Here is a 24,272-nt window from a genome sequence, read left to right as displayed (position 1 = left end):
GAAATACTAATATACCTATATTATATATGGTTGCTTACGAATCAGTAATTCACGTAACACAATGAGATGCACACACAACATCTATTATCAAACTATATTATCATTACACGCCGCTCCAATTTCCCTATCAATTCATTGCAAAGCTCTTTACTATCGCATCATAATGGTGTTATCATCATCATTATCATCGTTATCACCAATATCATTATTATCATCTACACAATGATCTATGTCCATCCATCGATATGACGACAACACGTTATCAGGTGGTCAGCGTGATATCATCAATTTATCGAAATACTGCCTTTCGGATATCCTGATAATAAAATTATGAAGTTATCCAACCAAAATTGAAGAAGATAATAATGATATAACTATTTCAATACACAATTAAATTATTATTTTTTTCTATAAAGCTGCGAAATGTAAATGTTGCCGCTCGAATCGCAAAGAAACAATAAATAACAATGTGACATCGAATGTAAGCTTCAATTGAATATTGTGATATTACCACATTATCTCACTCGTCTGTAGTGTTTCATTCATCCACTTTTGTTGATCAAGGGGAAATCCGAAACGTCCACATTATCTTTTTTCGTTCATTGAATTGAAGCTCACATTAAATTTCACATTGTTATTTATTAAGCTGCGATAGCAATAACTGTTCTTGAACATTGTTGTAACTCAGACTCACGTTTAAATTAAGAAACGAGGGATCAGGCACCCGTGTAAGATACAGAGACCTGACCAAGTGTGTATATAAGGTGTCAGACAAAGCAAGAAAGAAAAATACAGAACAAAAACCATCCCAAAAAAAAATCAGTCGACCTCGACTGGGGATCGAACCTCAGACATTCTGGTTACCGGTCAGACGTGTACGTTCAGTTCTTTATCCTTCACAATTAAACTTGAGCACTTTTTGAGCAACTATACAGCGCAATATCCACAAATTGTGCTCAAGCGGGTTTCATGGAGTCGTAGCCGACATCAACTCTTTAACATGACGGAGGAGTCATGACAAATGGGAGGCGATATTACAATACTGTTCAATAGCCGTGACGTCACTTCACTTGTAATGACGCATAATAACTTAGTACCTGGTTCTAAACTATCGGAACAATTACGGACGCCCTAATGAAATACTTCTCCGACGAGCATAAAAGTGTATCCAGAGGAGAAAAAACATTATAAATCTGATCATGTTTTAAATTTTATACATTCTGATCACATAACATGTGAAAAAGTTCTAGCCAGCATGAAGAATAAAAAGTACCGATTTTCTTTGTTTAGAACCAAGCTGCTCGTTGCTGGGCGGACGTGACATCAGACATGAACATGAACGTCTAACTGTTAAAGTACTAATTGCATTGTGACCCGCTTTGACCATCGGGACAACAGACGTTAAAATATATATTATCACAATTATAAATCTATGGTTTTTGTAATTGAAAATATCTTTTTCATTTGTATTGTTCCCCCTCCCCCGCCTCCCCCCCCCCGCCCACCCCTCCTTGCTTTTTGGTTGTTTTTTTTTCTTTCTACTTCTTTTTTATTTTATTTTTTTTTATGTTGTCTTTTGTTTCTCTCTTATTCTTTTTCTTTTTTTTTTTTTCTTTTTTTTTTTTTTGTTTAAAATATTTTATCTTTTTCTTCAATCGACAAGAAATTATGTTATATCTCTTCAGTAAAATGAATATTATATTGAACCAAGATACCATTATGTATCTTTCAACTTTTAAGATTTAAATCATCCGGCTGACAGCATTACCGATCCATGACGATGGGTCACACGTATATTACTGCATATCTAAGGAGAGAAACAGAGAGAAAGAGAAAGATAGAAAACTCACCACACCCGTGACCAGCATGTGATACAAGCTTTAGGTCAGCTCAGCCCGCTACAAAATAGGATCGCCACTGTCCACGTCCGTCTTTTGGAATTGCATTGCAAGCAAGGTTGGACTCGGGGAATCAAAGTAAGTAGTGATGACTTATTTGTAAAGACGTCATTTGTTTCAACATTGATATGTTTTTCTCTCTAGAATTGTTGTTGTCCGTGTTCGATGACTGTTTTGTCAATGCCCGTTGACTTATTTGTAAAGATGTTATTCGTTTGAACATGGAATGTTATTTTTTCTAGAAATGTTTTTCTGACATTGTCCGTGTTCGATGACTGATTTTTCAATGCCCGTTGACTTATTTGTAAATATGTTATTCGTTTGAACATGGAATGTTATTTTTTCTAGAAATGTTTTTCTGACATTGTCCGTGTTCGATGACTGATTTGTCAATGCCCGTTGACTTATTTGTAAATATGTTATTCGTTTGAACATGGAATGTTATTTTTTCTAGAAATGTTTTTCTGACATTGTCCGTGTTCGATGACTGATTTGTCAATGCCCGTTGACTTATTTGTAAATATGTTATTCGTTTGAACATGGAATGTTATTTTTTCTAGAAATGTTTTTCTGACATTGTCCGTGTTCGATGACTGATTTTTCAATGCCCGTTGACTTATTTGTAAATATGTTATTCGTTTGAACATGGAATGTTATTTTTTCTAGAAATGTTTTTCTGACATTGTCCGTGTTCGATGACTGATTTTTCAATGCCCGTTGACTTATTTGTAAAGATGTTATTCGTTTGAACATGGAATTGTTTTTCACTAGAAATGTTTTTCAGTCAGTCTCTGTGTTTGATGACTTAACTTTCAATGTTAGGACCGTTGACTTATTTGTATATTTGTTATTTATTTGAATATGGATTTTTTTTTCTTCCCATAAGAATTTGCCGCTGTGTTGTATATCATTTTGCTGAACAATATCATGTATGAAATGTACTTGTTGCTTTTCTATGTGAGTAAAAAAAAAACAACATATTTTTGTGTATGGTGGGTGTGAACTTTTGGGGACAATTGTGAAAATGGCTGGTAAGGGGAGTTAATGCCGTCGATACTAAAAATATAAAGTGATTGTCAATGATATCATCAATGAATCATTAAACGAATGCGTTAAAAATCATTACTGGTCACATTCAAATGTTAGATAACACTTTTCTCGGTCGATTAACTCACTCAACCCTAACACCGACTATATCCGTAGTATACCCGGGGTTACTTTTACCCCATGCCTATTTATTACATTCTTCTGAGACAGATCATGCGTAGTATCAAAGCTAATGTTCTTAATGTTTACATGTTCATGGTAGTTGAATAAAAATATCTATGCACATGCTCATTTTTAATACATTTTTTTTTCAAATTTTGAAAAGTAGTAAAAATCTCTAGGATTGAGTGAGTTAACAGTATTAAATCCATCCAGAGAACATACAAACTTCGTTTTCAATTATAACTTGTTTATTACTTTATTATTTTTGTACCCCTTACATTCTTGTTTTACAAATATCTTTTTTTTTTTTTTTGTTCCTGTCAATTTTCAGAAATAAAGATGAACACATTTGTATCCTTGCTGTTGCTGTCTCTTGTGTCCGTGAGCTTGGCCCGGCAGTCCGAGCTTAACGATGCTTGGGCTACCTACAAGGTCTATCACAAGAAGTCTTACAGCAGTGACCAGATGGAGTTTTTGAGGTGAGTTGTAATAATACTAGCAGTCACCATCGTCACTACCACAACGACCACAACTACCAGCACAACCATCTTCACCATTATTATTATTATTATTATTATTATTATTATTATTATTATTATTATTATTATTATTATTATTATTATTATTATTATATTATTATTATTATTATTATTATTATTATTATTATTATTATTATTATTATTATTATTATTATTATTATTATTGTTATTATTATTATTATTATTATTATTATTATTATTATTATTATTACTACTACTATTATTATTATTATTATAACCTGCGATCACGACTCAAAATATTTCAAAATACAATCTAAAATACTTAAATTTGCTAATTTGTTTACAGGAGACAAATCTGGGAGACAAACCTTGCTCATATCCAAAGACACAATATGGAAGCTGACAGAGGCATGCATACTTTCTGGATGGGTGAAAATGAATTCACTGATTTGGTGAGTTACCTCCCAACCCTGTTCTCTACATATCTGTCTATCTATATGTCTATCTATCTATCTATCTATCTATCTATCTATCTATCTATCTATCTATCTATCTATCTATCTATCTATCTTTCTACCTATCTATCTATCTATCTATCTATCTATCTATCTATCTATCTATCTATCTATCTATCTATCTTTCTACCTATCTATCTATCTGTCTATCTATCTATCTATCTATCTATCTATCTATCTATCTATCTATCTATCTATCGATACATATATATATATATATATGTAACATCATCATTGAGTTAAGTTATTTATAAATATGAAAAAAATCGCTCATATGAGTGGGGACAAAAACAAGCAGCACGAGGCAGAAAAACAATTAAAGAGGGTAATTTATGAAGAAAAACGTAAATATAAAGATAAAATGGAAACAAACCTTAAAAATTCAAATGCATCGCAGGCGTGGAGGATGATTAAAGAAATGGGTGGCGTTAACAACAAAAAGACAGATTTTAACAATGACACACATATGAATATCGAGGAATTAAATAAGTTTTACTGTCGATTCGACACCATTGACAACGTACTTTCAAAAATTAATATCATAACAAAAAATACGTCTCCTCCGCCAGAAATCGAAGAAGAGGCGGTCATCAATGTTCTTAAATTATGTAAAAAGAAAAAAGCACCAGGTCCAGATGGACTTAGTGGGGAACTCATTTCAAACTGTAACAACCAACTAGCTGTCCCTTTCTTGCCTATTTTCCAACGTTCAATAGATGAACAGAAAATCCCAATTATATGGAAAACATCGACTATAATTCCAGTACCCAAAAAGAATCCACCAACTCAGCTGAATGATTATAGACCTGTTGCTTTAACATCAATTATTATGAAATGTCTGGAAAAGATTCTGAAAAGAGAGCTGTTGCAATTTATATATGACCAACACATACTTGATCCATATCAGTTTGCCTACCAACAAAATCTTAGTGTGGAAGACGCACTCCTCACAGTGATGCATTCAATATCAAATCACTTGGATGTTTCACCCGCCAACTACTGCCGAATCCTATACGTCGATTTTTCGTCTGCCTTTAATGCCATGAAAACCAACATATTAATTAGTAAACTGCATGCTCTAAACCTTCCCCATTACCTCATCAACTGGTATAACAACTTTCTCATCGATCGCCCCCAACATGTCAGGGTAGGCTCAAATATATCATCAGTAAAAACTCTTTCAAACGGATGCCCACAAGGGTGTGTAAGCTCACCTCTACTTTACATCCTCTATACAAACGATTGTGTGGCTAGCTTTGATAACTGCCAACTCATCAAGTATGCTGATGACACCGCAATACTCGGCCTGCTCAATGATTCCGTCTCCGAATTTAAATACACTGAGCAAGTTAGTAAATTCAGCAAATGGTGTGCCGATAACTGTCTAGAGCTCAATGTAACAAAAACAAAGGAACAACTGTTTGATCACAGAAAAATAGGAAAAAGAGCAAGACAAATAACAAAAATTAACAATCAGGCGGTTGAAACTGTTGAAACGTTTAAATACCTTGGTGTAATTATAGATAACAGTCTAAGATTTGAATCGCACACCAACAATGTCATCAAAAAATGTAACCAGCGCTTGTATATACTCAGAAAATTAAGGTCTTTCAATGTGAACAGAAAGACCATGATACAAATCTACAAGTCATTAATATTGAGTATCGTTTCGTTTGGCATCACAACGTGGTATGGAAGCTGTGGAACAAAAGAAAAATCCAAACTACATAGAACCCTCAGAGAGGCTTCAAAAATAATTAACACAGACCTTAGAAGCCTTGACACAACTTATATTAATGCAGTTGAGAAGAAATCTTTTAACATTATCAACGAAAAGAGGCATCCGCTGAACGAAAAATTCCAACTTCTGCGCTCCGGAAGACGGTATCTAGAAGCAAAATGTCGGACAAATCGACATAAGACAACCTTCATTCCAACCGCCATAAAATTAATTAACAAATCTTCTGTGGAAAAATGAGACAACCAATGAAAATAACGAGAAGCAGTGTCGTGAATCATCATCATCGACATTGCCGCCGTCGTTATCATCATCATCATCATCATCATCATCATCATCATCATCATCATCATCATCATCATCATCATCATCATCATCATCATCATTATCGTAGTCATCATCATCATCATCATCATCATCATCATCATCATCATCATCATCATCATCATCATCATCATCATCATCATCATCATCACAATCATTGCCATCTTCTTCTTAATATAAGACACTATATTTATAATATGGTTATCTGCTGTCCCAGCAAATATATCGTATCGTTCTATCTGTCTGTGTGTGTGTCTGTATGTATGTATGTATGTATGTATGTATGTATGTATGTATGTATGTATGTATGTATGTATGTATGTATGTATGTATGTATGTATGAATGTAGGCATGCATATACGATGATATGCTGGTTTGTATGTATGTCTGCATGTATGTATGTATGTATGTATGTATGTATGTATGTATGTATGTATGTATGTATGTATGTATGTATATGTGTTTGTATGTACGCTCATTTCTTTTGTATACACGTGTAGAAACAATGTGCAAGCGTGTATGTTCGTGTATGGCTGTGTCTGTATTTGTAAATGTGTTGATGTTCATACCATGAACCAAACTGAGCATTGTTTACCTCACATGAATTGCCTTTAATTTGGACAATAAAGATTATTATTATTATTATTATTATTATTATTATTATATATATATATATATCTGTCTAGTTATTTTTCTATTTATGGATGTATCTATTTTTTTTTTTGTTTATTAATTTGTATAATTATCTGTCTATCTATCCGTTTTTTTTATCAAATTATTTATCAATTGCCTCCCAAGACTTTGCAGTACAAGAGAATAAATGAATCACAAAAATCAAAACAAGGGAAAGCACTCCTTCAATCTATCATGTCGTGTATATTTACTGAGTTGTCTTTCTTTGCTAAACAGTTGGTAAATTTATATAACTTTGATTGCATTCAGCGGACCTACCTGATACTACGACAATTTAACAGTAAAACGAATTCTCGTCTCCAGTTACAGGACTTCATAGGTCTCTTTGACTCAATAAATTTTTTTGAAAAGAAAATTATAGCTTATTAGAACCTATATTCGGCATTTATGAGCATTTATGGAGCATGCTGAGAGAAAATGGCTTATTTTAAAAGCTATTTAAGGTGAACATTTCTATATTTTTTTCTTGGAAACTAAGATTTTCTGAAATTTCAAGTAGGCAGCTCTGGTTTAGAAAAGAACAAAGAAAGATAAGGAGCGAGAGAGAGAGAGAGAGAGAGAGAGAGTGGAGAGAGAGAGAGTGGAGAGAGAGAGAGTGGAGAGAGAGAGTGGAGAGAGAGAGTGGAGAGAGAGTGGAGAGAGAGTGGAGAGAGAGAGAGAGTGGAGAGAGAGTGGAGAGAGAGAGTGTAGAGAGAGAGAGAGTGGAGAGAGAGTGTGTGGAGAGAGAGAGAGTGGAGAGTGAGAGAGTGGAGAGAGAGTGTAGAGAGAGAGAGAGAGAGTGGAGAGAGAGTGAGTGTGGAGAGAGAGAGAGAGAGAGAGAGTGGAGAGAGAGAGTGGAGAGAGAGAGAGAGTGGAGAGAGAGAGTGTGGAGAGAGAGAGAGAGAGAGAGAGAGAGAGGAAGAGAGAGAAATAGAGAGCAGGAGCATTCATTCAATCATATCAACAATACAACTGTAACCGATCACATTTATAGTTTGATTGATAGAATGTCGGCAAAAATCAATAGCAACATGCCAATGGGAGCGATCTATATTCATGCTTTTGTCCAACCGAGTCATCAATCACATGATTTGTTGCTGTCCAACGATTGGATACTTCTTAACAAATGTAAACACGCTGCTTTATTTATGAAAGTTGTAAATATACACATGTTTCAAGCTGAACAAAATGACCAATCGTGATGTTAGATATTCCAAAAGCTGTGAACACTTTTCTCTATGTAGGTCACTTTGAGCACACTTTGCAATGTGACCAATGACCTCGAGCACATAGAAAGGGAATATAGATCATGCCCAATCACAACAGCTCCATTCAATCTATAGAAGAAACGGAAGTTGACCTCACTCAGCTCTTTGTTATTAATTTTAGACAACATTTTAATGATTAGTTCTATGTAAATTATATCAGTCAGACGATAAACTTCAAAGGTTACTTACGGTTTTGTGTGTTGATATGTCTAATTTGGCTGGCAGATGTTGTAAGCATTTTACCTAAACGCATAGTGTCAATAAAATTTAGTGAGAACAAATCACCCGACTATAGATAGTATGTGCTTGGCTAAGAAACTCACAACATCCAGAAGTAAAACGGGCCAGCACACAAAAAACGTGTTTAACCACGAACTTTTATAGTCTGGATAATACAGTTTAGTGAGAATTACTCATAAACGTAGATGGCAAAAAACAATAACAAAGACCCGAGTGACGTTCAACGTCATTTTATCTATAACAAAGACCCGAGTGACGTTCAACGTCATTCTATCTATAACAAAGACCCGAGTGACGTTCAACGTCATTCTATCTATAACAAAGACCCGAGTGACGTTCAACGTCATTCTATCTATAACAAAGACCCGAGTGACGTTCAACGTCATTCTATCTATAACAAAGACCCGAGTGACGTTCAACGTCATTCTATCTATAACAAAGACACGAATGTCGTTGAACTTCATTTTATCCAAAGAGCTGATGACAACAACTTTATTTAGTTCGCGTTTGGCTAAGAAGCTCACAACATTGCCATCAGAAAGTAAACGGACCAACACACAAACATATGTGTGTAACCTTAATTAAGCGTTTATAGTCTGGTTAATAGTTTAGTGAGAATTACTCATTAACGCGGATGGCAAAAAAAAAACCCAAAAACAACAAAGACCCGAGTGACGTCAACTCCATAGTATCTAGAGATAGTATGACGTTGTCATCACTCAGATCTTTGTTAATATTTTTTGCCATATATGTTTATGAGTAATTCTCACTAAACAGTATTAACATGACCATAAACGTTCAAGGTTACACATAGATTTGTGTGTTGGTCCGTTATACTTCCGGATGGCAATGTTATTAGCTTCTTAGCCTGGCGCAGACTATCTATAGATGATATGCGCTTGACTAAGAATCTCATAACATAAGCATCCGGAAGTATAACGGACCAACACACAAAACTGTGTGTAACCTTGAACTTTTATAGTCTGGTTCATACAGTTTAGTGAGAATTACTCATAAACGCGGATGGCAAAAAAACAAAACAATAACAAACACCTGGGTGACGTCAACGTCGAACTATCAAGAACAAAAAGCTGAGTAACGTCAACTTTATTTAATCCTTTCTATAGATAGTTCGAAGATGACGTCACTCAGGTATTTGTTATTGTTTTTTGCCATCCGCGTTTATAAGTAATGCTCACTGAACTGTATTAACCTGACTATAAACGTTCATGGATACACACAGTTTTGTGTGTTGGTCCGTATACTTCCGGATGGCAATGTTATGAGCTTCTTAGACAAGCGCATACTATCTATACAATAAACAGGTAGATAACCACGCCTCTCGGATAATCGTCATCATGTAAACAATGGCAGTGATTGGTAGACACAGCAAACTACACAGGTTTTACTATCGATGGTATGTGTCTAAATAAAATACCCACTGTTCTACCGTTTGGTCAATAGAACTAACACAGAAAACTATGTTTAAGTGTAAGCGTTTACAATCTGATCGAGAAAATCGTGTGATTACTAGTCACCCATTTGTCAATATGAAAACAATAACAACGATCAGATGGAGGTCGATTTCATTCACGTTACTGTTTATAGATAGTATGCGCTTGGCTAAGAAGCTCATAACATTGCCATCCGGAAGTATAACGGACCAACACACAAAACTATGTGTAACCATGAACTTTTATAGTCTGGTTAATACAGTTTAGTGAGAATCAATCACAAACGCGGATGCCAAAATACAATAACAAAGGCTTGAGTGACGTCATCTTCATTCTATCTATAAACACGTAGCCATCGTTAAGTTATAGATTGTATGCAGATGACGTCACTCAGGCCTTTGTTATTGTTTTTGCCATCCGCGTTTGTGAGTTGTTCTCACTAAACTGTATTAACCAGACTATAAAAGTTCATGGTTACACAAAGTTTGTGTGTTGGTCCGTTATACTTCCGAAAAGCAATGTTGTGAACTCCTTGGCCAACCGCATTCTATCTATAGCCTGACACTGAAATCCAAAAGGACTGGCAGTTTGACGTCATTATTTGGTTTTTGCACCGCCTAGTGAGTTGTCGTTAGTAGAGCTCATGGAAACAAGTTATTTCATTGGTTGAACTATTGAATACAACTCACGATTTGTTTTCTTTTGTGGCAAAAGACTGGCATTTTGACGTCATGTTTTTGGTCAGTATCAGGCCATAACTTTACGAAGGCCATGATAAACTGTCAGCTATGTTTGTCCGAGCACGTGTGAGGGTGTGTCACAAATTTAATGTTTTGATTGGTAAAAATCTACTTGTTAATACTCTTCAACAGTCGTAACGTCACTTCCTTCCTTTTGACGTATGGTAACTTAGTAACACTGGCTCAAAACTATCGGAACAATGGCGGACGCCCGTATGAAATAGTTCTCCGGCGAGCATAAAGGGTATCCAGAGGGGGAAAAAAAACACATAAATTTGATCATGTTTTGACTTTTACACATTCTGATCACAAGGCATATGAAAAGTTCTAGCCAGCATGAAAAATAAAAAAGTAATGATTTTCTTTGTTTAGAACCAAGATGGCCACCGTTGCCGGGCGGCGTGACATCAGACTATTGAATCGTATTTTCTCCCTCAGACCAACAAGGAATTCCGTGCCCTGATGAACGGCTACGTCATGAGCAACAGAACTTCCCACATGCAGTACGTGCCCACCATGGCCGCTGACCCGCCAGCTGAGGTGGACTGGAGAACCAAGGGATACGTCACAGACATCAAGAACCAGGTAAGAAGAATATTTCTTGGAAACGATAAGGTGATGTCAAAAAACTACTGGTTCCAATCTTCTTGGAAGTGTAATACTAGTTGTGCTCAAAGATCAAAGTCAAAGGGAGTATCCTGATTTTTTTTTGTAAACCATCAGAACGATAAGGGAATCCATAAGGCATGTCTCATTCACGATGCAGTATTTGGAACGGTTTTCCTTTAAAACACACAAAATGTTGGGTTTTTTTGGGGTTTTTAAAAAATGACCATAGACTTAAAATGTTGGATAGTAAAAGACGTCATGCAACTGTTAAGAATTTTGAAACAAAGTTGTTAAAGTTTCTATTGTTTTTAGTTTGTGGCTCCATCGTAGCCTAGTGTCCGATTGTTTTGGATTCGTACCTTGAGCAACTGATCATCTATAAACTTGAGCTTTAATATAGCGCAATATCCACTAAACGTGCTAAAAGCTCTTTACAACGGGTTCCTGGCCAACAGCAACATTTAATATTTAGGACGGGACATGGCGACTGCTAGGCGATATTACAATTATTTTATTTCGGACTGAGACAACGCTGTTAACGGCCAGATATTCACTTCTGAGTACGGTAAGAGAATGTGAGTAAAGAGGCTTTTTCCAAGGACTCAACTATGCGCCTAGCGAGGATCGAACCCAGGACCTTCCGATCCGAAAGCGAGTGCCATACCTCTAGACCACATAGCCGCACAGAATAAAGTCGTTTTTTCTGTGTAAGGCAAAAATGGCCATGTGATTTGAGAAGAATGATTGGAAACGAAAATGTGATTTCAAAAAATTACTGGTTCCAATCTCCTTGGAAATGTAATGCTAGTCCTCCGGAGGTTTAGATCCATACCTTGTGCGGCTATGTGGCCTAGTGGTATGACACTCGCTTTCGGATCGGAAGGTCCTGGGTTCATGTCTCGCTCGGCGCATAGTTGAGTCCTTGGAAAAGGCTCTTTGCTCACATTCTCTCACCATAATCAGGTTAAAATGAGTACCTGGCCGTTAACAGCGTTGTCTTTGTCCGAAAAAGTTGTAATATCGCCTAACAGGCGTCATGTCTCGTCCTACATGCTAAATGTTGCTGTTTACCAGGGATCCCTTGTAAAGCGCATTGAGCACGTTTAGTGGATATTGCGCTATATCAAAGCTCATTTAAAAAAAAAAATTAACTGAGCATCTGATTTTCTAGTCTAAATAAATACTGGTCGTCAATAAAATTCATCCAGTCTTACTCTTCTACGCCCCATAATGATAACAATCTGCTTCTACAACTTGCAATCAAAATAGTTATCATCATCATCATCATTGCCTTTTTTCACCCTGGCTCCCTCAACTGAGAGGGTCAAGAATAGCCCAACGCCAAGCCAGCGTGTCGTAAAAGGCGACTAATTGTGTGTGATTCCCCCATCTTTGAGTCACCTGGTCCTCCAGGTTTTGGGTTTCCAAAGGGTTAACACCCCTTTCCGTTAAACTGAAACCGTTACAGAAACGCAGACAGACAAAATAGTTATCCCACCTTACAATTCCATAACGCCAGGAAATACTGGGTTTCCTCAAATCGCCTCTTAACAGGACATGACAGAACTGCATCAAATATTATGTGCAGATGGAAACTTGGGAACAGTGATGTCTGCCGGAACTGTCAGGCAGCTCCAGAGACTAGCTGATCACATCGTCCTCCACTGTCCAGTAACTAAACTTGTAGGTGGCTATGAAACAGTCCTTAGTGCAGGGCGGAAGAAGACTTTCGAAGCTGGGTTGACGAAATGAATTTGGAGGTGTAGCCATACGCTACTACTACTACTACTACTACTACTACTACTACTACTACTACTACTACTACTACTACTACTACTACTACTACTACTACTACCACTACATAATTCAATATGTAGCCTATTCATTATTCATTTATTCATTGTCCGAAGGACTAGTTGCAGAATATGATATTGCATAAAATTTTATATTTCGTTACAGCTTCAGTGTGGATCTTGCTGGGCTTTCTCTACCACTGGATCTCTGGAAGGTCAGACCTTCAAGAAAACCAACAAGTTAGTGTCCTTGTCAGAACAGAACCTGGTTGACTGCTCCAAGAAATACGGTGAGTCTAATTTCAAGATGACATAAATATTAAGTTTTCTACTTTCTACCTGAGACATTCTATAGATAGAATAAAGTTGACGTCACTCGGGACTTTGTTATTGTTTTTTTTTTTACTGTCCACGTTTATGAGTAATTCTCACTTAACTATATTATCCGGACCATAAAAGTTCATGGTTACACAGGGTTTTGTGTGTTGGTCGGTTTTATTTCCGGATAGCAATTTTGTGAGTTTCTTAGCCAAGCGCACAATATCTATAGAGAGTGTGTGCTTGGCTAAGAAGCTCACATAATTGCCATCCGGAAGTATAACGGACCAACACACAAAACTATGTGTAACCTTGAACGTTTATAAACTGGTTAATACAGTTTAGTGAGAATTCTCATAAAGGCGGATGGCGAAAAGGTATAACAAAGACCCGAGTGACTTCAACTTCATACTATCTATAAGCGGAGACTACAATGATGGAGACATGAAACAAGGGGGGTTCCTTCCGTGTGGGGCTGTTCAATGTCGGCTGGATGGACAGCGGTGCATGGTCCCTAATTTGTCACCTTGTTCCCCACAGGTAACAAGGGATGCAAGGGTGGTCTCATGGAGAATGCCTTCAAATATATCAAAGCCAATGATGGAATTGACACAGAGGACTCTTATCCTTACAGAGGAAGGGTGAGGAAAGATGTCGTCGTCTTCGTCATCATCATCGTCTTCGTCATCATCATCATCATCATCATCATCTTCTTCTTCCTCTTCTTCTTCTTCTTCTTCTTCTTCTTCTTCTTCTTCTTCTTCTTCTTCTTCTTCTTCTTCTTCTTCTTCTTTTTCTTCTTCCTCATCATCATCATCATCATCATCATCATCATCATCATCATCATCATCATCATCATCATCATCATCATCATCGTCATCATCAGCCTCTCTCAGCGCATAGTTGGGTACCTGGAAAAGTCTCTTTATTCACATTTTCTCTCACCGTACTCACGTGTAAAATGAATAGCTGGTCGTTAACAACGTTGTCTCTGTCGGAAAAATTGTAATATCGTATAACACTCGTCATGCCTTATTCTATATGTTAAGTGTTGGTGTTATTCAGGGACCTTTTGTAAAGCATTTTGAGCACGTTTAATGGATATTGCCCTATATATATATATATATATATATATATATATATATATATATATATATATATATATATATACTAGTAAAAAGCCCGCAATTTCGCTGGGAAAGAACTATTTTCATTCGATACTGTACTCACCATCATTTAATGAGGGCAGATTGATAAACAACGTTGTCTGTGTAATTTGGTATATCTTCGGTTGATTTTTCTGTGTGGCCCAATAATATATTTAATAATATATTCCCTCAACTAACCCCAAGAAAAAATTAAACCTAGTACCTTTAATTAACCCCAATAGGAAAAACAAACACCCTAGCACTTTAATAATACTTATGACTAACCCTAATAGGAGAAAAAAATCGTCCGATCTCGAGCTAAGCCTAATAGAAAAAATCATGACAAATTGAATAAATAAACGCCTGACAAAAGATGCAAGGTGAAAATACAAATTTAAAGAATACTGGGGATGTGGAGCTTTCGGAATGTCTCCCATTTACTTAACTTATGGAAAAAACAAACTTCCTAGCACCTTTAATAACACTTATGACTAACCTCTCGAGCTAACCCTAATAGAAAAAACAACTCTCGGACTGCTTTGCATTACCTTTCAATATTTAACAAATCAAAATGGCGGCTGAAAATCAAAACAATGGTCAAATTAGGAAATTATAAACTTCACAAATCTCTCAAGGTTTGTTTTAGAGTTTATAAAATACTTCTATATAATGACAAATTGAATAAATAAATGCCTGACAAAATATCAACGGTGAAAATACAAATTTAAAGAATACTGGGGATGTGGAGCTTTCGGAATGTCTCCCATTTACTTAACTTATGGAAAAACAAACTTCCTAGCACCTTTAATAAGACTTATGACTAACCTCTCGAGCTAACCCTAATAGAAAAAAAAACAACTCTCGGACTGCTTTGCACTACCTTTCAATATTTAACAAATCAAAATGGCGGCCGAAAATCAAAACAATGGTCAAATTAAGAAATTATAGACTTTCACAAATCTATCAAGGTTTGTTCTAGAGTTTCTAAAATACTTCTAGATATAATGAAAAATTGAATAAATAAATGCCTGACAAAATATCAACGGTGAAAATACAAATTTAAAGAATACTGGGGATGTAGGAGATTTCGGAATGTCTCCCCTTTACTTAACTTATGGATAAACAAACATCCTAGCACCTTTACTAAGACTTATGACTAACCTTAATAGAAAAAGAAATATCCTCGATCTCGAGCTAACCCTAATAGTAAAAAAAGAATCAAAATGGCGACTGAAATACCTTCATGTGATCAAGTGAATAATATCACTATGAATGCCACGGTTTGCCGAAAAATGCCAACACACACATGTATACACCACACACAACACAACACACACACACAAACACAAACACACACACACGCACACACAAACATACACGCAATTAGAACATACATAACAACACTGATCACTGCTAAATCAACAACACAACGGAAGTAATAATAATACTTGATGTCATAAATAGATGACGCAAATTGACAACTTTTTACAGTGTCAAAATTAGTTGATTTTGGGAGTCAAGTGTCGTCGTTGGTACATATTTTATGATATCTGTTTGACTCAACGAACTTTCAAACTGACTTTAAATTATAAAGGAAATCAAGTTATCTGTTTATCTATCTGTAAAAAATACATTTCTAATTTTCAAATCTTTCACTAGAGTTGTGCGCCGTATCAATTTTTTTATTAACTCAAATAAGCACAATGTTCTCCACAATGCTATATTTTTTTAAGAAAGGATATATATATATTTAAACGCTCACGTTTCAAGAAACTGATTTTGCTAACATGAAACTGCAGAGGGTTGATTCGTTTATTTCTAACTGATTCAATGAGACAGTGCCCGGAATGTTTTACAGGATAACGAGCAATTTTGGTCAGGTGAATGACGTGAGCTGAGGCGATGTAATGTGGTAAACCAGTCCTGCCTAGTAATAAGAAAAAAATCGTAAAAATACGAATTTTTGGCTCCAGCTACAGAACTGAATACACCTCTTTGACTCAATATATCTTATTGAAAAGGAACCTTTTTCTTTCTTAAAATCTATATTTGGGACTTTGGATCATTTTTGGATCATGCTGAGAGCAAATTGTTTATTTCTAAACCTATTTAACCTCTCCTTACCAACTATAGGAAAATCGTCACATTCGATAAGATACAACCAATAATTTTTCTTATTCAATGTGTTGTAGAGCATGTTTTGCTTAAGAAATTATGTATGGCAAGAACTTTACTGCTATTATCTATGTCTGAGTGTTAAAAATTCTATTTTTGTGTTCTAGTTGGGTGTGAAATTTTGAGGAAAATCTTGAAAATGGCTGGTAAGGAGAGGGTTACAGTGACTTTTTCTCTTTATCTTTCCCGTTGGAAACTACGAATAGTTGAAACTTGGCAGCTCTGGGAAAACTGAAGTTGTTGGAATCAAACTGGAAAGGATTAACCCTCTCCTTACCAGCCATTTTTAGGATTTTCTCCAAAACTTCACACCCAACTAACACACAACTATATTATTTATCACTCAAACACAATAGGAGTAAATTTATTGCAATACATAATTTCTTTAGTAAAACATACTCTACAACACATTGTTCATTTTCTTTAAATTTTATGATGTACAAACGAAATTTTAATAAGAAAAAATGGTGGTTGTATCGTAACGAATGTGACGATTTTCCTATAGTTGGTAAGGAGAGGGTTAATATAGAGCAATATCCACTAAATGATGGTAAGGAGAGGGTTAATCTATTTTTAAAAACATTGAATCCATAGGATGAGTCTTGCAGATTCAAGGAAGCCGATGTTGGTGCTACTGATACTGGATTTGTTGACATCAAGCCTGGAAGTGAAGATGCGTTGATGCAGGCTGTGTCTGAGATTGGACCTATCAGTGTAGCTATGGACGCTGGCCATATGTCATTCCAGGTGGGATGGTGGGGTCGTTTGGTTGGGTTGGCTGTTGTTGTTGTTGTTGTTGTTGTTGTCGAATGAGTAATAGTTGTTCGAAAAGTAGTAATGCCAGATGCTGTAATAGTAGTAGTGTTAGTAGTATAAGTAGTAGTAGTAGCATAAGTAGTAGTAGTAGTAGTAGTAGTAGTAGTAGTAGTAGTAGTAGTAGTAGTATAGTATGTATAGTAGTAGTAGTTGTTGTAATATAATGATGATGATGATTATGTGTATATGATAATGATAATAATGATGATGTTGATGATGATGGTGATGTGATGATGATGATGAGGATGATGATGGTGATGATGATAATTATGCTGATGGTGGTGGTGATAATGATGATGATGATGATCATGATGATCATGACGACGACGACGACGACGACGATGATGATGATGATGATGATGATGATGACGACGACGACGACGATGATGATGATAGTTATACTGATGATGATGATGATGATGATGATGATGATGATGATGATGATGATGATGATGATGATCATGATGATCATGATGATGATGATGATGATCATGATGATCATGATGATGATGATGATGATGATGATGATGATGATGATGATGATGATGATGATGATGATGATGATGATGATGATGACGATGGTGAGGATGTGCACTGATCGCCGGATTAGAACGAACCATGAACCCAACAAAGGCGTTGATATAATATATAATAATATACCATGTCTCACCTATTCCTTCCATTCTACCTTTCAGCATTACCGTAGCGGTGTGTACAAGGAGCCCAAATGCAGCAGCATCGAGCTTGACCACGGAGTTCTGGCCGTTGGATACGGGACAGTCATGGGACAGAAAGTATGGATTGTCAAAAACAGGTACGTACGGCTATGTGGTCTTGTGGTATGACATTCGCTTTCGGATCGGAAGGTCCTGGGTTCGAGCCTCGCGCTCGGCGCATAGTAGGGTCCATGGAGAAGGCTCTTTACTCACATTCTCTCACCGCACTCAGGTGTAGAATGAGTACCTGTCCGTTAACAGTGTTGTCTCTGTCCGAAAAAAATTATAACATCGCCTAACAGGGGTCATGTCCCGTCCTACATGTTAAATGTTGCTGTTGGCCAGGTACCCCTTGTAAAGCACTTAGCACATTTAGTGGATATTGCGCTATATAAAATCTCATTTAAAAAATTAATCTTCGTTTTCACAATGGGATAATTAATGGGCAGCTGGGTCAATATAGATCTTGCGAAAGTTAAAGTGATGTCCAAAGAAAATCGTTATCCAATCACAAAATGTCATGTCGTTGGCTCAATGGTACGGTCTTTGCTTCGTACCCGAAGGTACCGAGTTCGATCACCCGCCGCCGCTGCGCTGAGTGGCCTTGCCCTCACTCAATTTGCGGCACTGTTGCACTGCGACTGACGCCTGGGTTATTCCAGTTTTCCATTGGGCTAGACACGAGAGACAAATTTCCCCTACGGGATGAATAAAGGGAACTTAATTTTATTTTTTAAATTTTATTTATAGGGAATGAGGTTAGCGGAAGAGTAGCGTCCCTTGATTGGACGTCACCTTACAGAGAGAACGTCAAAATGGTTTTGCGCATGCGTCTCTCTCGTCCTCGCTTTCGGTGAAGTGTCTCATGCCGCACAACCAACATGACGTTCTCTCTCTCTCTAATAACTTTTCCGCTCGTGACTTCCAATCAAGGGACGTTACTCTTCCGCTAATCTCATTCCCTATTTATGCAAAAATGTTTGCTGCTAGCAGGGTAATTGATAGTTCGAACACTAGTAAGCATTAACCAATCAGAATATTCCCAACCATTTTACTCTCTCCTTACCGTACATTTTTAGAATTTTAGCCAAAATTTTACACCCACCCTCAACAAAAATATATTTATTTATTCAACCACAATAGCAAAAAAAAAAAACAAAAAACAAAAAACAAACAAACAAACAAAACACATTCTATAGATAGAATGCGCTTGTCTAAGAAGCTCACAACATTGCCATCCGGACGTATAACCGACCAACACACAAAATTATGTGTAATCTTAAACGTTTATAGTCTGGTTAATACAGTTTAGTGAGAATTACTCATAAACGCGGATGGCAAAAAGCAATAACAAAGACTTGAGTGACGTCAACTTCAACTTCATACTATCTGTATATAGTATTCTTCAGCAAAATACACTCTACAAGGCAGTGTCAAGTTTATATAGGGAATGAGATTAGCGGAAGAGTAGCGTCCCTTGATTGGACGTCACCGGTAGAGAATTTATTTGTAAACAAACCAACTACAAGCCAAGCGCTCCAAATACAAAATTAATTATTCATATTTCTTTACAAAAATGCGTATCATAATCAACGTTATGTATTTTTTACAGAAATATGAATAATAAATTTTGTATTCGGAGCGCTTGGTTTGTAGTTGGTTTGTTTACAAATAATTTCTCCACCGGTGACGTCCAATCAAGGGACGCTACTCATCCGCTAATCTCATTCCCTCTAGCTATAATAAATTTTTCTCTTGAAATGATGGGATGTAGAAAAGCAATGAGAATGAGAACATTGTTGGACGAATCGTAACGAATGTGACGATTTTCAAATGGTTGGTGTGGAGAGGGTTAAGTTGAAGCCACTCAATGGTTGGTAAGGAAAGGGTTAACCTTTTCCGTCCCATTGACTATTCATTTCTAAGACTGGCGGACATGCCTTAAAACCCATAGCCACCTTCAGCGCATGCCAAACAGACAAATATAGTCAGTTCCACGGTTGGTGAAAATTTATCAAAATAGTTTTAGACAATGTTGAATATTGCGGATTCTCCTCTAGTACGGCTATGTGGTCTTGTGGTATGACATTCGCTTTCGGATCGGAAGGTCCAGGGTTCGAGACTCGCTCGGCGCATAGTTGAGTCCTTGGAGAAGGCTCTTTACTCACATTCTCTCACAGTACTTAGGTGTAAAATAAGTACCTGGCCGTTAACAGCGTTGTCTCTTCGAAAAAAAATGTAATATCGCCTAACAGGCGTCATGTCCCGTCCTACATGGTAAATGTTGCTGTTGGATAGGGACCCCTTGTAAAGCGATTTGAGCACGTTTAGTGGATATTGCGCTATATAAAAGCTCATTTTTTTTTTTTTTTAAAATGTTTTGAAATAACAATTATCCTCTTCCGCGCTACATCATTATATTCTGACGTTTAGGGTATTCCATGGACTCTAGACAATCCATCAACAGGAATCACTCTTGATGTCAAAAGTGAATACATTGGCGGGGGGGGGGGGGGGGGTTAATTGTCTTGTACAAGGTTAAAAAAAAAAACGGAAGTGCTTGAAGCGACCTCGGACTCCTCGGCGCAATGCCTTAATGACTTTTGCCACCTCGCTGAAAAAATGTAATGAATAGGCATGGGGTAAAAGTAACCCCGGTAAACTACGGATATAGTCGGTATTAGAGTTGAGTGAGTTAAAAGGTGACCTTAAAGTGGTGATCAATTTATTCTGTCAGGCTGGGTGGGCACTGAAGTGGAAGACACTGTGAACTGTAAATAAAATATAAAGTATAGCATAGATAGTATGAAGTTGACGTCACTCATGTCTTTGTTATTGCTTTTTGCATTCCGCGTTTACGAGTAATTCTCATTAAACCGTATTAACCAGATTATAAACGTTCAAGATTACACATAGAATTGTGTGTTGGTCCGTTATACTTCTGGATGGCAATGTTGTGAGTTTCTTAGCCAAGCGCATACTATCTATAGATAGAACAAAGTTGACGCCACTCGTGTCTTCGTTAATGCTTTTTTGCTATCCGCGTTTACGAGTAATTCTCACTAAACGGTATTAACCAGACTATAAACGTTCAAGGTTACACATAATATTGTGTGTTTGTCCATTATACTTCCGGATGGCAATAATATTATGAATTTCTAAGCCAAGCGCATGCTATCTATAGATCATCTAATATCAGGCCATTCAAGTCCGTCAGGGGTCATTGATTTACTGTCGGCATTATCCCACCGTTTTGACTGAAGATTTCGTGAAATTCCATGGTCAAGACGAGAACAAAGAGATCACATATGAAAGACCACAGGGGAAAAACGATCAAAGTCACATTTTTCAGCTTTTGAGATAATCAAAATTAAAGTTTGAAAACATTGAAAACGCACATGATAATTGAATTGAACTGAATGTGAATGACTAAACGTATATATTTTGACCACAGTCAGATGCATATAAATAACAAGCTCTTGGTTGATTTTAATACCAAAGTATTGTGACATTAGAACAGTAAGGGTCTTTCGGACTTTGATCGATTTTCCCCTGTGGCCTTCATATCCTTTTACGGTGCCTGGATTATGTAGAGACTATAGACATTTCTCTACCAATTCCCACTAATCGCCCATAAAAAACATTATATCTCACCGTTACCCTTATTGCATTTTGTTGACAAAACGCCTTTGCCAATTTTGGTTAGAAATTTTATTTTGTCAAAATGCTGGTTCCAATCTTCTTGGAAGTATGAAATCAGTCCTCAAAATACAAGCCCACGACCACAAAAAAATAAAAAATAAAAAAAATAAATAATCGTGAGTTGTATTCAATATTTCAACCAGTGGAGCGCTAGTAACGATAACTCACCAGGTTGTGCATTTACGTAACAAGTCCAAGAGTCAGACTATAGATAGTATGCGCTTGGCTAAGAAGCTCATAACATTGCCATCCGGAAGTATAACGGACCAACACACAAACCCGGTGTAACCATGAACTTTTATAGTCTGGTTAATACAGTTTAGTGAGAACAACTCACAATCGCGGATGGCAAAAACAATAACAAAGGCCTGAGTGACGTCATCTGCATACTATCTATAGATAGTTCGAAGATGACGTCACTCAGGTCTTTGTTATTGTTTTTTGCCATCCGCGTTTATGAGTAATCCTCACTGAACCCGACTATAGATAGAATGCGCTTGGCTAGGGAGTTCACAACATTGCCATCCGGAAGTATAACGGATCAACACAAAAACTCTGTGTAACCATGAACTTTTAGAGTCTGGTTAATACAGTTTAGTGAGAACAACTTACAAACGCGGATGGCAAAAACAATAACAAAGGCCTGGGTGACGTCATCTGCATACTATCTATAAACGTTCATGGACACACACAGTTTTGTGTATTGGTCCGTTATACTTCCGGATGGCAATGTTATGAGTTTCTAAGCCAAGCGCATACTATCTATATAAATAGTATGACATTGACGTCACTTATGTCTTTGTTATTGATTTTTGCCATCCGCGTCAATGAGTAATTCTCTCTAAACTGTATTAACCAGGCTATAAACGTTCAAGGTTACACATAATTTTGTGTGTTGGCTAGTTATACTTCCGGATGGAGCGCATACTACCTATATGGCAATGCTGTGAGCTTCTTAGCCAAGCTCACACTTTCTATCTACCACACAAAACTCAAATTTACGATGGCCACGATATAAACCATTGTGTAGCCAACTGACCATGATAAAGATCAACGGAGCAGTGCAATATTATAAATAATTCTTCATCTTTCATTTAATTTTTAACGCATAAAATTTATTCCTTGAACTTGAAATGTAACAATATTATTCTCTTTATTTTCTTCTTCTTTGAAAACAGCTGGGGCAAGACTTGGGGAGAGAAGGGATACTTCAATTTGGCCAGAGATGACCACAACATGTGTGGAATCGCCACTCAGGCATGCTACCCAACTGTGTAAAACAACTACACACTACACACTACACTGTTCCATCAAGTGACATTTAATCTCTCTTTAAATTATTAAATTTTCTCGTTGTAGCATTTTTTGTTTTGATTACTGACGCGCTTCAATAAACAAAAACAAAAATTGCATGAAATTAAAACATAATGCTTTTGGGTTAAGATACTTTGCTTTGTGAATAAAACAAGTATGAAATAGAAAACTATTTTTGTTTATGTTCTTTGTCAACTCTGTTGGATGGTCGTTGGTCGTCGCAAACCTCAAAATGTGTGAAACATGAACAATAAAGGACGCCAGTACGGTGGATATGAAATGAAAATGGATTTCCAGATACATTTAACCTGATGATGAAATAATGGTCACGATCTATATTACCTTTCCATGTGCTCGAGGTCATTGGTCACATTGCAAAGTGTGCTCAAAGTGACCAACATAGTGAAAAGTGTTCACAGATTTTTAACTATCTCACACTACGATTGGTCATTGTGTTCAGCTTGACACATGGGTATGTTTACAATTTTTAAAAACAAAGCAGCGTGTATACATTTGTTCAGAATTGTCCAATCTTTGGACAGCAAAAAATCACGTGATCGATGACTCGGTTGGACGAAAACATGAATATAGATCGCTCCCATAAAGCATTGGGAAGCTGATTTAGCAAGACAAATCCGTGCAAACTATACTCGGGATAGAATGAAGATGACGTCAGTCAGGTCTTTGTTATTATTTTTTTGGTGTCATCCGCCTTTAAGAGTAATTTTCACTAAACGGTATTAACCATGCTATAAACGTTTAAGGTTACACATAGTTTTGTGTGCTGGTTCGTTATATTTCCAGGTGGCAATCTTGTGAACTTCTTAGCCAAGCGCATACTGTTGATACCAATGGGTCAAGCTGATAAAATAACATTCTTCTTCTTTGTGGTCATTGTCGTAGCCCCTGGAATAGAGGATCCAGACTACAGTTCACAATTTATGAATTTCACTTCACATACACACAAACACACACACACACACACACACACTCACTCACTCACTCACTCACTCACACATTCATACTACAAGCTGTCTTTTTTTTTTGAAGCTACATATAATAATAATAATAATAATAATAATAATAATAATAATAATAATAATAATAATAATAATAATAATAA

At 36.6% G+C, this 24,272-nt stretch overlaps 1 protein-coding gene across 2 annotated transcripts; it reads left to right on the top strand.

The window, feature by feature from the left end:
* Window positions 1-1,851: 1,851 nt before the first annotated feature.
* LOC144958339 (procathepsin L-like) lies at window positions 1,852-23,318 on the top strand. Of its 2 annotated transcripts, none has more exons than XM_078890259.1 (9): window positions 1,852-1,956; window positions 3,439-3,586; window positions 3,954-4,059; window positions 10,997-11,143; window positions 13,127-13,250; window positions 13,819-13,919; window positions 17,196-17,348; window positions 18,113-18,231; window positions 23,014-23,318. In XM_078890259.1, exons 2-9 carry the CDS (start codon window positions 3,447-3,449, stop codon window positions 23,111-23,113), a joined length of 990 nt encoding a protein of 329 aa, XP_078746385.1. In that variant the 5' UTR covers window positions 1,852-1,956; window positions 3,439-3,446; the 3' UTR covers window positions 23,114-23,318. The 2 variants fall into 2 exon arrangements, with proteins under 2 accessions (XP_078746385.1, XP_078746384.1); XM_078890258.1 differs by having other exon boundaries at window positions 1,869-1,976.
* Window positions 23,319-24,272: the final 954 nt, after the last annotated feature.

This window comes from Berghia stephanieae, chromosome 12, assembly GCF_034508935.2.
Source record: "Berghia stephanieae isolate SIO BIC M18660-M18661 chromosome 12, UCSD_Bste_1.3, whole genome shotgun sequence".
Classification (NCBI taxonomy): Eukaryota; Metazoa; Mollusca; class Gastropoda; order Nudibranchia; family Aeolidiidae; genus Berghia; species Berghia stephanieae.
This window is presented reverse-complemented; position numbering and strand designations above follow the sequence as displayed.